A 15,612-nucleotide genomic window follows, 5' to 3' on the forward strand; every position below is an offset into this window, starting at 1 on the left:
GCAGAGAGATGGTCTGTCTGGACAAGACACCAAGAAGTACAAAGCTTCCAGACACCAGCGAGGGAGGGAGGGTGAGGGAGGTGAGGGAGGGAGGGGGGCAGTGTCATAAGGCTCTGTTATCCAATAGAAACAGGACATGTTATCTTCTCTTTTTTGTCTTTTCTTCCTCTTCCAGATCTGCCCCTGATCTTTAGCCCTTTAGCTCGGTGGCATCTTGCCCAGTTATTCCATTAGTTAGAGAAGAACTCGAATCCACTGTCGCACTACGATAACACAGCATTAACCGTGGAAACAATCACAGCTACTATTCCACTTATTGTGATGTAGGAGACACTGTAACAAGCAGCAGTGAGCTGCTTTCATATGTTACTAACATGAGACATAGACACTTGTGTTTACGAGTGTTTTAGAGCAGAGGACGTGAACTTGTAATGTAAAACTTCTTTTTTTATATAATTGTATAATATATTTGTACTTCACTTAAAGACGTCTGTGTAAGTTTCGTAGAATCAGAATCACTTTTATTGGCCAAATGTTTGCACTTTGCTCAATGCAAAGTGCAAAAAATAAAGGGTAAAACGAGGTGGAATCTGGGAAACTTCTAGACAGAATTCAAGAATTGAGTTAAACTGATGCACGTTGTTTGTCATCCTTCCCTTTATCCTTAAAGAGCAGATCTGCCACTAAAATCAAACTAACCTCACAGTTTCTGTCTTCATTTGTCCTTCAGGCCCTTTTGAAGAGTCCCTGGAAGTGGATCGTTCCATCGGCTTTTCTCTCAATATCAGTTGGTGAATGATGAATTAGCTGAGGAGGAACTGGAATAAGCCAAATACTGGACAGAGCAGCGGTAATAATTCTAAACTCCACGGCTCCACTAACACCAGGAATATGTGGCCAGGCCTCAGACGTCCCGTCAGTACGTTTACATGCACATGAAAAAATGAATTATTGCCTTAATCCCACTTTAACTGGACAATTTAAGTGCATGAAAACAGTTATTTGATTAACACACCCAGATAATGTGATTGGAAATCCATTTTCTCCAGCATGTATACGCCTCAATCAGACTTGAACCGGAATGAGTTCATGCTCCATAACAAAAACATCTCAAAAACCGGTGTAGGTACCTGCTGAGGTGAGTAGGGGATGGTGACGTCATGCTTTATAATTGGTTGGACAACAGGAAGAAGCAGAAGTGCCACAGAGGTTTTAGCGGTTAGCTGCTGTTATCGAAGCAGAGCAACTTATTCGGTTTTGTTTTGCCCTTTTAGTGTTTGGATAAATTGATAAAAGCTGCATTTTTATATATATATATATATAATATATATATTTTATATCAGGATGAAACTAATTAAATCTTTTCGTGCAACTGAAGGGATTGAACTCGTATTATTGTTGATTATATGATTATTAGGCAGCCAACCAGAGAGGACGTCGTATTAACCTGCTGGAGGAGAAGAACAAGTTCCCGTCAGTTATTCCATTTTCTCTGCTGCATCTAAACTGGGACAAGGAGCTTTTAATATTCTAAAAATATTCTTAAGCCCCTGTTAGTATCATATTTATTCAAGTAATTAAGTAATATTCTTCATTTTTTATTATTGTCAATTTTGGAACAGTAAATAGTAAATAAATAAATAAATAAATGTTTGTGAAATTTTGTGCTCACATAAACAACATAAACAACATGCGTGTCCTGGGGGCTAAGCCTCCTCTGTCCGTGACACACAGCTGTGTCCACTGTGGTTGGTCAGTCACAGTGGATCAGCTGATGCTCTGCCTGAACCTGGACATGGACAAAACCGGAGAAATCAGTGTGGCCTTAAGGAAGAACCAGCCAAAAAAAAAGAAGAAGAAATAAAAGCTTACAAATATTAGTTAAAAAACCATACTATATATTTATTATTACTGACTCATTGGAAGCAGGAAGGTTCTGGGTTCTGGAATTTGTATTTCCAACTATTATGACCCCAAAGTCGTATTTTCTCCTCAGAAAGTCGTAGAATCGTCACTACCCCTGAGTTTCCAAGATGGCCGTCCTGTGTGTAAATGGTAGTTTACTCCTGTAATATTCTGTTCATTAGCTTTTCTGATTAGTTGTTGCATTAAATCAGTCGTACATACACAATCTTTCCACATACATATGTTGAAATGCTAATATAGTGTAGTTTGTGTGTTTTTCATGTGTTAGATGGAAACTACAAGCTCATGTCAGGACAACCTGGTAAAACCAGAACAGAGACAAACACCATCGTAGGAAACTGTTTAAATTAAACTATTAGAACTTTTGAATATTTTTATAAATTTCTGTCTTGTAGATTTTATCACTGGAAATAATTAAAACTCATGAGTTGGAATTGCATTAATCCAATGGACCAACCAAACCCTGTTTGTGCTAGTTACACCACACACATAGAAGAATGATAAGTAGACACCTAATTAAATAGTAAATAGACACATAGTAAAAACACATGATACTTAAGAGCTTAGCTCATCAAAATCTCCCCAGTCTGTGTCTTGAGTTCTTGGTCCGTGTCTGAGTGCGTTCTACAGTATGAAGGAATCAGGGATGGAGCCACTAATCAAAGTATTAATTGATTTTGTAGCTTTATAATGCACTTATAAAAGCTTATTATCAGAATAAAGAAGTGGACTGAGGCATATAACAGGAAGTAATGGATACCTGTGTGAGTAATAAACTGGGTCCGGGTCTACAGCACCACGGGAGGAGAAAACCCACTTAATGATGTGCAATAGTGAAATGTAAAAGCATGCGGAGCGCGAGAGGAAAGGCACCAGAGAAGAAATGCTCGGTGCATCATTATAAGGCTCTGGCAGCCAAGTCCATAGCAGCATAACTGAGAGACGTTCAGGGTCACATGAGTCCGCCTCAACTGTAAATTCTATAAAAAGGAAGGTTTTAAGCCTAATCTTTAAAGCAGAGGGCGGCTGCTTCACAGGAACCATGTGGAACCAGCCAGTTTAGATGGTGCAGTTCCCAGATGGTTGTTTATGAGGACAATGATATTTAATTAGTCTAAATGTGAACAGGAGCTCAGTAAATCCCTGCTTCAAGTTGTACATGTGTAAATATTCTGAAACGGCTTCTTCCACGGTTTAAGAAATAAAGAAAGTTTCCTCATAAAGAGCAGATTTAGTTTGAATGTAGACAAACAGAAGACAAACAAATGAAACTAAATTATTGTAGTAAGAAAACGTCTTGTTCATAAGTATCTACGAGTCCTTGTGTCCAGTGTTTTTGTGGTAACAGCTGATCAGTGTCTGATCTGATCCGGTTGCTCAGAACAGAACCAGTTACACCAGATTATAAAACGTGATCAGTGACACATTTATTAAAATTTATAAAACAATATCTTGGTTTTTAATTTTCTTTAGAAGCACACAGTGTTACTCTGTAGTAACCAATGCTGTCCAACGATTAAGATCTTTAATCGGATTAATCTCAGAGCTGCTGTGGATTCATTTCAGTTAAATATTTATTTTGAATCATTATTAATCACGTTTCATTCTGCGTTAGCAAACAGACCCAGAACGAACAGTTTCAACAAAACAACATGAAATAACGTTTTGTGTCCTTCACTAAACCAACATGTGTCCACATTAATGTGTCCCTGTCCCTCCTCTTCCATCAGCTGCCAAGAAGTGAGGCCAAAGCTAGCAGAGCGCCCCCTGGTGGCTGGAGGCTGCTCCGCCTCCTCCATGTTAGTGGGCGGGGCTTGGGCCAAACCATTTTTCCCAGGGATGGTTTCTGTCATTTTAAATAGTTAATATAATGTCAAAGTTTCATTTCAGTTTATGTGACGCTACAGAAACAGTGATGACCACCAGTTGCCATGCCAACCGCTCCATAAGAGATGGAGAAAATTAAAGACTCGTGTAAATGAATGAACAGTCTGGGTTGACACAGTCGTTCATTCTTCAGCCTGGTGCTCGGTGACGCTTCGTCTCGTGATCCGTGCGTCTTGGACCAAACCACCGGCCCTGTACTCACACCTCATGTTGGACCTTTGCTTCCTTCTCTGCCCCGTGTCACCACACTCATTAAAGCGACGCTCAGCTTCCCATAGACAATTAAGTGCAGCCTGACACACATGCCACCTATAAATCACAGTGTGGGAATCGATGGGCTGCAGCAAACCAGGGACTCATTGTTTCTGTGGAAATGTGAGATGAACCGAGATGAAGTGAAAAGGAAACACGGATTTTAGGAGGAACAGTGAGACCTGTGAAGGGTCAGTCCAGTGATATTAACTTAATCAGACCTGGTCAGAAAATATCACAGAGGAACAAGTGAAGTTATGACTAAAAAGTTTAACTGCAACGTTTTCATTATGTCTTTTAATTCTGTTCCCTGATCTGTTTGTTTTTACTGTCTGTCCGTCCGTCATCTTCACTACTAAGGACTGAAAGTCACAGTGACACACACCGACCAGGCATAACATTAGGACCACCTTCCTAATACTGTGAATGTCAGGACCAAACGTTTCCCAGCAGAACATTAATTTATGATGATTTAAATGTTGTTCACTTCTCCTGTCAGTGGTCATAATGTTATGGCTGATGTGAAAACTGGGAACATGACACAGAATGAAGGACAAACAGTGTGAGGATGGTGCGTCTGTGTTATATTTGGGTTTCAGGAAACAAAGTGAAAAGACAGCGTGTGGTAGGACGATAATACTGAGTTAAATACAACATAAAATATCTGTAACCGCGTCTCAACAACTAGAACAAACATAACAGCTGCTGAGAAACGCTGAACAAACTGTGAGTTAGTGATGTACATGAAGCATGAAGTTCGTTAGAGGAATAATTGCTTTCAGTGCTGTGATTGTAATTAAATGGCACTTTGTGGAAGTGGTAACTGATGAGAGCTTTTCCATCTCAGCTCCTCACAATCAGAACTGCACATTTACTACATTTACGACACTAACACCACCAACACCAACACTATCATTCAAAACATGACAAGAATCCATCCTGGGTTTACAGATATCATTCAGCTACAGTCTCTATGCAATATATGAAAAGCTGCACAGCTGTGTTGAAGAAGTATCTCCATAATAAAATAAAATAAAATAAAATAAAAAGGTGCAAATTCATGGCTGAAAGGAGAAATGCATGGACCAGAATGCTAACAGGGTTAAAACGCATGCTAACAGGAGAGGAGTTATATATTCGTTAAGCCTCTAGATTGTGTCTTTATTGTCTGCACGTATACACAGTAGTGTTGCCTAAAACTCTGCCAGCACGAGTTATTTACAAAGACACGGACTCATTAACTCTGCGTTTTGCTTTGGTATCTGGAAACTTTTACAATCGTCATGTTTTTGACTTTTGGACTCAAAACCGTTAAAAGAGTAAAAAAGTATCCAGAGTCCACTGGACCAGATATTTAAATCTGCATATGCAGAAACGGACGTAATTAACAATCCCATAAAATAGAAAAGGTTGAAATAAACAAAGATGAGAGAAGAGGAGAAGGCACATGCAGTGACGTCCGCCGCTGGGATTCATTTGTTCTTGGCAGCCAGTGGTTTGCGGCTGATCTTCTTGCTCTTGTCCGTGTTCTTTTTGGGAGGTTCGGGGTTTGCCTGCATGTGTCGGCCATAAAGACTGGGAGGACGAGAGAGAGGAGACACACGGTTACTGACTCTGTACGAGCGCTGTCAAACTATTCACATTCTGATCAGATTAATCACAGAGACGCTGTGGATTCTTTTCCATTAATCCCAAATAAATATTATCCTTTCTCCATCCACACTCCAGACTTCATAGTTTATACTTTACACCTAAATACACATGGTTATTATATAGAGAGGAACTTATCAGAAGACATTTCACTATGTGCTCATCAGGTCTTTGAGTTTTTCTTGCATATACGAGGAATTAATTCCACACGGGATATTTATCTACAGACTCAGAGTTAAAGTGAACAATGTAAACTGTGGTTTGTTTTTTAACTTTTGCACTGAAGTTGTGACTGTTTCAAATCTTCTCGGTTTCTTTTTCTGTTACTGACATGTATTCAGAAAGCTTCTGCTAACGGTAATCACCTACAGGTAAACTGAGGAACATGGTTCATGATCATAGAGTTAACACGTCCCAGAACATGTCATGTAAATCTATCACGTTTCATTGTGCAGGAGCAGACAGACTCCAGAAAGAAGGGAACATACAGAACAATAAGACTGTGTCTGCACAGAGGAAGAACCGATCTGGACCAAACAGAAAGTGGAAAGTGTTGTGCAGGAGCTGCATCTACGTATCTGTGAGTTTCCTGGTTTGTAAATGATCATTTTACAAACACGTACCAGGAATCAAACTGAAGAGCTAAATGTACGAACATAACATACGAACAATGCTGAGTAATACTGAGCAAGAATTTGTCCAACTACCTGTTAAATGTTCTGACGGACGAACCAGGTGAAATGAAGAAGCTGTTACGTTATTTGACAGTAACTCTTTTAACGCCCGTCACTGTCCTGACTAAACCTGGACCAGCGCGTCTATGGAGCAGCGACATGGACTCAAAGAACTGGTTTCCTCTGTGTGAAACACATTAGCAGCACAACGTCCCCGAGACTGAGGACGCAAAGTCAAATCTGCACGTCAGTTACTTACACATGAAACACATAAAAGGTTCGTCTCTGGAGCTCCATCCGAGCATCACTGTCCTCCGTGTTACATTTAATGTTACACAGAGAAGTCAGGTTACACTTTACTACTAATACTACTTCCTGTCCAAAGATGATGGATTAGTTTTTATTCTGATCCTGGTGCAAACCAAACCAACACTCTGTTAAACTCAGACACATGATTACACTAAAACATGGTGTAATCAAAATGATTCTCAGTGCTGCTTCTATTCTTCTTTATCCTGGCGTCATGTTGTTAAAGTATAAACCCTACAAAGACAGACAGAGACGAGTCGTCGACTCTTTATGTTCTGGTGTCGTGTGCTGAAGAGGTCGGACCTCAGGAGGACGTCTCACGTCCAACCAGACATTAACACTCGAAACACACATCTCTTTTTTTACAAACATACAGTTCACTAAGGGATCCAGCTACAGATCAACATAAAGATTTCTCATTCAATTTCTGTGTGTATGCATGTGTGTTCATGTGTAGCCACAGTGGTGAACTGAGGCCAATTAAATCCAGAAGAGGAGAAAAGAAGAGGGCTGAATGGATCCACACTCCATGATGATGTCTTTATGGAGTTGTGCTATTCCACACGGCCTAATTAATCGCAGCAAACTTTGTGCATATGCAAAAGGAATGAATTTGAGTTGGTATTTGCTTCCCTTTACCATGCGACGTTATATATATGGGATGTGCATGTGAGCTGAATGTGCAGTGAGGCCAGAGCCCATCGATCTGACTGTTTCCTCCCACCACCAGACATTTAGCCTCCTCTACAGGTACAGACGGTTTAATACGAGCAGAAAGACAGAGGCCAGAGGAGGGAAGGATGCAGGAAACAGACACAGTCATGGGGAATAAACAGCAGCTAATTAAGGATTCAGGGCTTTTTGTCAGTAAAAAGATGAGGCAGCGTCGTGAAGGACGCGTATGTATGTTTTTCAGTTGATCATATGTTACTGGATGATTTAACTAATCCCTCATTAAATGTTCATGTCAATAGTTTGAAGAACGGCTCATCTTCTGAAACAACTAAGATACTTTGACCAAGCAGCTTCCCTTGTGGATCATTAAAGTCCAAGTCTCAGTCTCAGACTAAGTCTCAGTCTCAGTCTCAGTCTCAGTCTAAGTCTCAGTCTAAGTCCAAGTCTAAGTCTAAGTCTCGGTCTCAGTCTACGAGTGCTTTTCCTCAGAAAGTAAGAAATCATTAATCAGCCTGCTCCTGATGCTCCTTCTCTTTAATGGTGTTTCTTGTATTTGTGGACTGAGGACGACCAGTTTCACTAACTTCCTTGAACATGTTGTGTGTTGATGTGTCTTATCAACTGCTGCCAAATGTAAATGCAACAGCTCCAGATATTTTGCCTACAGAAAGTTTTAGTTTAGTTTAGGTTTGTGTGTGTAGACGTCAGCTGCTCTTTGGGACATATTCTGGTACAGATCCCGTCAGGACAAACCCCCAGTCCCTGCTCCTCTCCGGGACCTTAGTTAGGGTTAGGACTAAAGTTAGGACTAAGGTTAGGACTAAGGCTAGGACTAAGGCTAGGACTAAGGCTAGGACTAAGGTTAGGACTAAGGCTAGGACTAAGGTTAGGACTAAGGTTAGGACTAAGGTTAGGACTAAGGTTAGGACTAAGGCTAGGACTAAGGTTAGGACTAAGGCTAGGACTAAGGCTAGGACTAAGGTTAGGACTAAGGTTAGGACTAAGGCTAGGACTAAAGCGACCATAAGGCTGTAAACAGGTTGTGTTATTATGTTGATTCAGGACCACAGGTCAGAACTGGGTCATGTGATGAAAGACAGCAGAGGTGTCCAGGACTGTTTTACTGTGGTGGTTTTTAAGCCCAGGCCTTTAGACGAGCTGGTAGATACATTATGCATGTGTTGTTTGATGGATGCTGACACTGACTGATTGCAGAGACACAGTGTCAGTCCATGAAACAGGGCAGCTACGCACTCCATCATCCAGCTTGATCGACACAGCTGATTGGTCACTTTGATCTGCTTGTCGATAAATATAATGAATTGCTCCTTTTATTGCAAAATGCAAACGGAAGGAATCAACACTCGATGAGTGCGATGACAAAGCAATATTACGGTTTTACAGATTTCTGCAAATTTCAACCATTTCAACCTGCAACATAAATGTCGATGTTTCCGTCTGATGCCACAGTGAAGATGAAGATGAGGGCGACTGCAGCTTCTCTCCACTCGGTTCTGTGGGATCAGTTTCTAATAGTTTCCTTCATGTTTGTGTTGAGAACATGAGATTCTGCTCGGTTGTATTTGTTTTAGTTTCTCATGTTAGTGACGTGTTGCTGATGGTCTGAGACAGTTTCCATCTGGTTTGTGCTCATATAAAGGTTATGAATGACACGTCTCATGGACTTTATTTGGTTGGAGGTGAATGTGCAGCAAACAGAATCAGTTCCCATTAACTGCCTGAAGTCTCCCAACCAGCCACTAAATAACACTGTTGTGTTGTTGGTTTTGTTTCAGTTGAAGCTTCTCTCGCCACAGTTTCAGAATAACATTAACGCCACCAGAGGTCAATAACATACTGTAATATATTTCAATTAAACACGTGTTGCACCATCACATGAGTGTGTGAGCGTTAGTACTCACTACTTGTAGGTCTCTGAACGGACATATTCGAACACGTGGGAAACTCCGAGCTGGAACTGGTCTGCGATGGGAGTGACCCACGGATTATTCTCTGCCTTGAAAACCTGTTTAGGACCAGTCAGATCCAGGTTCCCTGGAAACACACAAACACACAAACACACCACTGAGCTCACACAGTTTCATACACACAGCCGAGCCTGCAGGTGTGTGTGTGTGTGTGTGTGTGTGTATGTGTGTGTGCGTGTGTGTGCGTTGATCTTCAGTACCTAGTTCAGGAGGCAGCACAGTCAGTCTGTTGCCCTGGATGTGAAGCTCTTTGAGTTGAGCCAAATCCCCGATTTCCTTAGGCAACGAGATGAGGTCATTATCTCTGAGACTGAGCTGCAAGGAGGGAGGGAGGGAAGGAACAGAGATGGATGGAGAGGAGGAGAGGAGGGAGGGAATGAGAGGAAGAAGGAAGGAAAGGGCGGAAGTAACGGAAGGAAGGAAGCTGAAGAGAGGAGAGAGGAAAGGAAGGAAGGAAGGAAGGACAGAAGGAAGGAAGAAAGGAAGGAAGGAGGGAAGGAAGGAAGGGGACAGTTATCATGGATGTAACGACACATTTAACCCACAGTTTGACATGATTTCTGATACCGAGTTAACACGTTTTCTCATGCAGGTGATGAATTAGCGTCGCTGCAGTCACACATGATACAGATGTTAGGAGATAAGAGTTTGTCTGTAACTGAAGAGGCAAAACCAGTCAGTTCCTACACAGATTGACCTTTTTTATGACAGGTTTTGCGGGATTTAAATCCTCTCACCTAAACCGATTATAAGAATAAAAGACACAGCGTCTCTTTCTGATTTTGTTAATTCTTGTACTGCAGCAGAATTCTCAGCGTACCTGGGACGACTACGAGTGAGCAGACGTATCTGGCTGGTAAATCTAGCAGTGAGGAACTGGACTGAACTTACTATCTGCAGCTTGGTCAGCTTCCCGATATCAACAGGAAGGACGGCGAAGTCGTTGTCGCTCAAATAAAGAGCTCGAAGAGTCGCTGCAACACAAACATGTCTGTTAGTCTGCACACGTTTCTATCCTGTGGTTGGACGAAGACCACGACTTCTATTCCATTAAGCAATAAACAGAAGTGACTTTATCACGCTGACTGAAATAGGACCTTCTTTCTTTAAATGGTTCAGTGAAGCAGCCGTGACTGCTCCTAGAAAGACCTTTATGACAAGAGATACATCTTTAAATCCTTATTAATGTTAAAAACTTTTCATCACAATTTAAACTTTGCTCTGTTTCAATGGACCTAATTTACCCGGAAGCTATTTAATGGGTTAATGGGATATTTCCCTGTTAATGCGTCATCATTTAAGCTGATTCCAGGTTTGGTCTTTCTGTTTGAAGCTGCTGTGAAACTCAAAGTACAGATGGAATCAAGAGACTGGCTCAAAGATGGGAGGAAGTCTGAAGATCTCAGTGTCTGTGTGTGTAAATAAACTCTGGCAGGATTTTATGTAGAATATTATCGAACATTAGAATATTCTAACAGCGTCTGTCTCTGTTTCAGAACCAAGAACATCTCTTCAAACGTTCCATTTTTATTTCCTGATCTCTGCTCTGAGCGAAAGCTTCAGCCAGTCTGCGTTACACATGTTGAAGCGCCTGAAGCAATACATGAATAAATAGCATCTATGGCATGAACTGAATTTGAACTTTGAATCACTCTCCTGTTCTCACATTAAACACTTTTTAAATTTTACCTCAGATTATTTTCTGAATGAATGAGAAGGTCTTTAATGTGACTCCAGAAGCATCACGTCCACAGAAACCAAAGGAACGAGGACACATGAGACACATGAGACCCAGACCACCTCCACCTCTTTTGTGGAACTGGATTACCCAGATCGGATCTTAATAAGAGCTAGAATCCTCCTCCATCTTAAATCTGAACTATTAGAGTCAGATCTGATCTAACAAACCTGTGAATGATGCTGGCATACTGTGTGTGTGTGTGTGTGTGTGTGTGTGTACTCACTGAGGTAGAAGAAGTTTCCAGGCAGCGAGTTCTGGTTCAGGTTGTTATAGGTGAGGTCCAAAACCTCCAGCGCCGGCAATGAACCAAATCCTCTGGGCAAAGTGCTCAGACGGTTCATCCTGCATCAACAAGACCAGATGAATGAATCATGTGGAAACATGTGTGATTCATGCGTATGTGTTTTCAGGATGTGCTGAGACCCTGAGCAGGTGGGTGGAGGACGCGTTATTTCATGTTTCATTACAGATCTGAGACGTTGGTGCTTTCTGCACATGAACCGTTCAAACCCTTTATTCTGTTCTTCTTTAACCCGTTAACTTGTGACTCAGCTTCTCTTAACATTCAGCTCACGGACCTGAACCCAATAGTCTAACCATCAGTCTTTATCTCATCCCTTTCTCTGGTGGAGGCAGGGAAACCCATGCTGCAGCTCCATCCCTGCACAGGTACAGGTACAGGTACAGGTACAGGCACAGGTACAGGTACAGGTACAGGCACAGGTACAGGTACAGGTGCAGGTACAGGTACAGGTACAGGCACAGGTACAGGTACAGGCACAGGTACAGGTACAGGTACAGGTGCAGGTACAGGTACAGGTACAGGCACAGGTACAGGTACAGGCACAGGTACAGGTACAGGTACAGGTACAGGTGCAGGTACAGGTACAGGTGCAGGTAAACCAGCAATACCTCCAGGAGTGTGAAAGAAATTACAAGTGGTTCTGTTTGGAGGATGAGATGATGAAACAGACATGTCACTGAACTCATTCAGAGGTCAAACACTTTCATTATAGAAACACCACAAAGGTTTTAGCAGGAAATGTTCATGACCCGACCCAACATGTGCCAAAACTCCACTGTTACGGTGACAGGAGGGAAGGACAGTTCAGCCTCTGGTCTTATTTCTATGTCAGACATGACTTAACTCCCCATGGAAACACGTCCTGATGGATCCGTAGCATTAAGGCACAACATGTGGTGTAGAATCATGTGAACAGGCTCAAAAAGACCAGAAGGCGATAAAAACAGTATCAGCTGCAGCATTTAAAGAACTATTGAGAAGAAGTTCTGAGGTATTAAATAATTATCCTGGTGGTGTGTGTGTGTTTCAGGTGGAAGGGATGAAGGGATTTTTCTGAGCTTTAAGCTTCAAACCTCAGTCTGACTGAACCTGGATGTGTTTATATGAAACAGTGCAAAGACAGAAAGGTAAAACCAACCCGAGGTTCAGGTGTTTCAGCTTCTGCAGGCTGCTGAGCTGAGTGGGAAGATCTTCAATCTGGTTGTTGAACATGTTCAGAACTTCCAGGTTCTTCAGTTCAGAGATGTTGGGAGGAACAACTGGAACAGAACCACAGAGGAAAGTGATGTGAAAGACACACACTGTCCCAGTTACACTTCACATCCTGATACTGGAGCGACTGTGAAAGGATTCGATGTGTTAATATCCAACCAGCGCTCTGCCCACGTATAAGGAACATTTTAAATTAGCCGTGTGTTACTACTCCCACTATAATTCTCCTGTATTTACTAAAGTTATTATCTTTTAATGCTCTGAATATTCTGGAGGATGTTCTGTGACACGGCTGGAAAGTCAAACGGTTCCTCTGGCATCAAGGAAAAACACATCACAGACTTAAACCTTTAAGAGTTGGTTTGATCTAAATAAATTATCTTTGAATGATATTTATGTGACTGATGGTCCTGAAATGAACAGAGTCAGTAAATGTCTGTGTGTCCTGCTGCATGAAATCACATAAATTATACAAAGGTAAAAATATCAAAACCAACATGAGGTAAAGGATAAGAAAACATTTTATATCACTAACACTATGTCTGTTCCATGTGGGACACACTGTGTTAACGTTTGGGGAAATACTCGTAAAACATTCACTAAAAAATAGCCACAAGAATCATGAGTAGAAAACAACATAGATCCAACAAACACACGTGAATCCAAACGTCAGGAATTAGTAGATCACTGCAAATTATATTTAAAACTCATAAAAAACATTCACAAAATCCTTTTAAAAACTATTTAAAATGAACAGAGACCTTTTAAAAATACTATTTTATCACATTTTACATTTAAAAGAACAATTAAAGCTGCTATGTCATGAAACATAAAGAAAGGTTTGATCGTGTCGTCATTAAAGTCGACAAACATTTCATTTGTTTCGGTTTGTACGATGGAAACGTGACAGTCAGTTTGGCTGATTCCTATTTTATTTCATTTTATTGTATTATTCTCATTATTTTTCTGCTTATTGTGTTGTTGTGTTTTAACTGGATTCTGTGTAAATGGGTTCTTGGTGTCAAAGGGCAGATTCTATCAGATGTGGGAACGTTTTTATAGTTTAGATTGAACCGTTTTGTAAAGTTCTTCCTCTAATAGTCCAATAGTCCAGGTTTCATAAGCAAGAAGAAAATCCGAATGTGAAGAATCTTACCTGTGAGTTTGTTGTGACTGAGGACCAGCTGAGTGATGTTGGACAGAGTAACTGAAACAAATGAAACATGATGTCAGTGAAACACTTGTTCTGTTTGTTCCTGCTTCTCACTGACGTACGACACAAAACTATTTATTCAAAGACCTGAAGATTAGAACCAAGTTTCCCTTCATGGTCTAAAGGAGACGACGTGATCTTAGGAAACATTTCTGCTGGAATCATTATCTGGTCCAGACATTCACTACCAACAACAACCAACAGTTTATCCCCAGTAAAAACTAAATCATCAAGGACAGTTTCACATCAGGAGGACGGTCTACGTTCTACCTTCCTGCACAAAATGTGGCAGCCATGTTTAACGCTTTACGACCCGCAAAGAAATAAAAAAAAAAAGAGGAGAGACAAGTAAGCAAATGAAAATGAAATAATATAGTGATGTATTTGTTTGTTTGGGAAAATTAGACTTTAATGCACAAGTAATTTGGGCAGATTATCGTTTCCTCCTGGTCTCAGTGTTGTCTTCTGTCCACTTCTCTGATTAAACCCGTGGATAAGTTACAGGTAGAAGTTATTTTCTTTCTAATTCCAGTCTTTGTAAATTGATGCTGAGGGCCGGATTAGAGCCGCGGGTGGGCCGCTTTAGGTCCGCGGGCTGCATGTTTGCCACCTGTGATTTCAGAGGAACACATCTCCCGTGTTTTCTTCCCACTGCGCGTCACAGTGACTTCGTGTCTGCGTCTGTCTCCTGTGACGCGTCTCTGCGGATCAACGACGAGTAACGGTGTCTCCATACGTTTAGAGGAAACGGACGGACTGTCCTCACTGTCCTCACTGTCCCAACTGTCCTCACTGTCCTCACTGTCCTAACCCAAACCTCATCTAACCCAAACCTAAACCTAAACCTAAACCTAACCGAACCCAACCCTCATCTAACTGTCTCTTACAGAGTCCTGGGATGTCGAGCATGTTCGAAATCCCCCGGTCGCACATCTCCACCTCCAGAAGGTTCTTGTCCCGACTCTCCTCCACTATCTTCTTCAAGGACTTGGACATTTTTATCCTGGAAGAAAAAAGCATTCATGAAAAAAGTGCTACGGCGCAGTCCTGCTCTTCCTCTTCATTCTCTTCCTCCTCTTCCTGTTGAGCTAAAACAGAACTAGTCCACTGTGGTTCTGCTACATCAAAAGCAGAAAAAGACTAAAGAATTTTACCTTGTTAAAAACGAAAAGGCCAAAAGAAGAAGTTGTTGTCGCTTCTCGGGACTCTGCTTCGAGCTCACACCCAAACGGAAGTGAATGTTCGAGTCACCCGTCCATAATAGGACATTTCCTGTTTCTGTGTGTTTAGGTTCAACCAACACGGTGTCCACCAGGGACGGGGGACGGAGGACAGGGGTCCCAGGACGGGGACGGGGGACGGGGGACAGAGGACAGGGGACCTGGGGGACGGGGACGAGGACCGAGGCTTCTCAGTCTTTTACGAAGCGAGTTTCGAAGCTTCCGTCCTTTTTTACTTCATATCATTTTAATTATGTCAGGACACATAGTTTCATTTATGGGAAACGTCCTCGTCACAGAAGCGCAGAATTTGACAAGAATATACGAAACTAGTGAAGAAGATTAGGGCCAGTGGGAAAATAAATACATAAATAAAAAATAAAATGTAGTTAGAGACATTTATTTATTTAATTAATTTAGTTCTGACTTTTTTCCCTCAGAATTCTTAGATTAAAGTCAGAATTGTGAGATTTAGTCGGAACTAAATAAAAACGAATTCGCTCTGAGAGAAAATAGAAATATAAAGACACTGTGTATTTACAGTGTGGCGCTAATTAAAAT

General features: G+C 41.4%; 1 protein-coding gene across 1 annotated transcript; it reads right to left on the minus strand.

Moving 5' to 3' along the window:
• Positions 1-4,628: 4,628 nt before the first annotated feature.
• rsu1 (Ras suppressor protein 1) lies at positions 4,629-15,132 on the minus strand. Its single transcript, XM_047568544.1, has 9 exons — positions 14,986-15,132; positions 14,719-14,834; positions 13,775-13,825; positions 12,545-12,665; positions 11,326-11,444; positions 10,253-10,335; positions 9,562-9,676; positions 9,296-9,428; positions 4,629-5,640 (listed from the first exon to the last, which is right to left on the minus strand). Exons 2-9 carry the CDS (start codon positions 14,825-14,827, stop codon positions 5,538-5,540), a joined length of 834 nt encoding a protein of 277 aa, XP_047424500.1. The 5' UTR covers positions 14,828-14,834; positions 14,986-15,132; the 3' UTR covers positions 4,629-5,537.
• Positions 15,133-15,612: the final 480 nt, after the last annotated feature.

The sequence above is a fragment of the Mugil cephalus genome, chromosome 18 (assembly GCF_022458985.1).
Source record: "Mugil cephalus isolate CIBA_MC_2020 chromosome 18, CIBA_Mcephalus_1.1, whole genome shotgun sequence".
In the NCBI taxonomy this organism is placed as follows: Eukaryota; Metazoa; Chordata; class Actinopteri; order Mugiliformes; family Mugilidae; genus Mugil; species Mugil cephalus.

Bases quoted from the DNA above. Each gene is read 5' to 3' on its own strand.
- rsu1 (XM_047568544.1), bottom strand. From the start codon at position 14,827: ATGTCCAAGTCCTTGAAGAAGATAGTGGAGGAGAGTCGGGACAAGAAC. The intron at 10,336-11,325 runs GTGAGTACACAC...TTTGTGTTGCAG, and splicing joins TGGAAACTTCTTCTACCTCA to CGACTCTTCGAGCTCTTTAT. The intron at 9,429-9,561 runs GTACTGAAGATC...GTGTGTTTCCAG, and splicing joins TGTGCTGCCTCCTGAACTAG to GGAACCTGGATCTGACTGGT.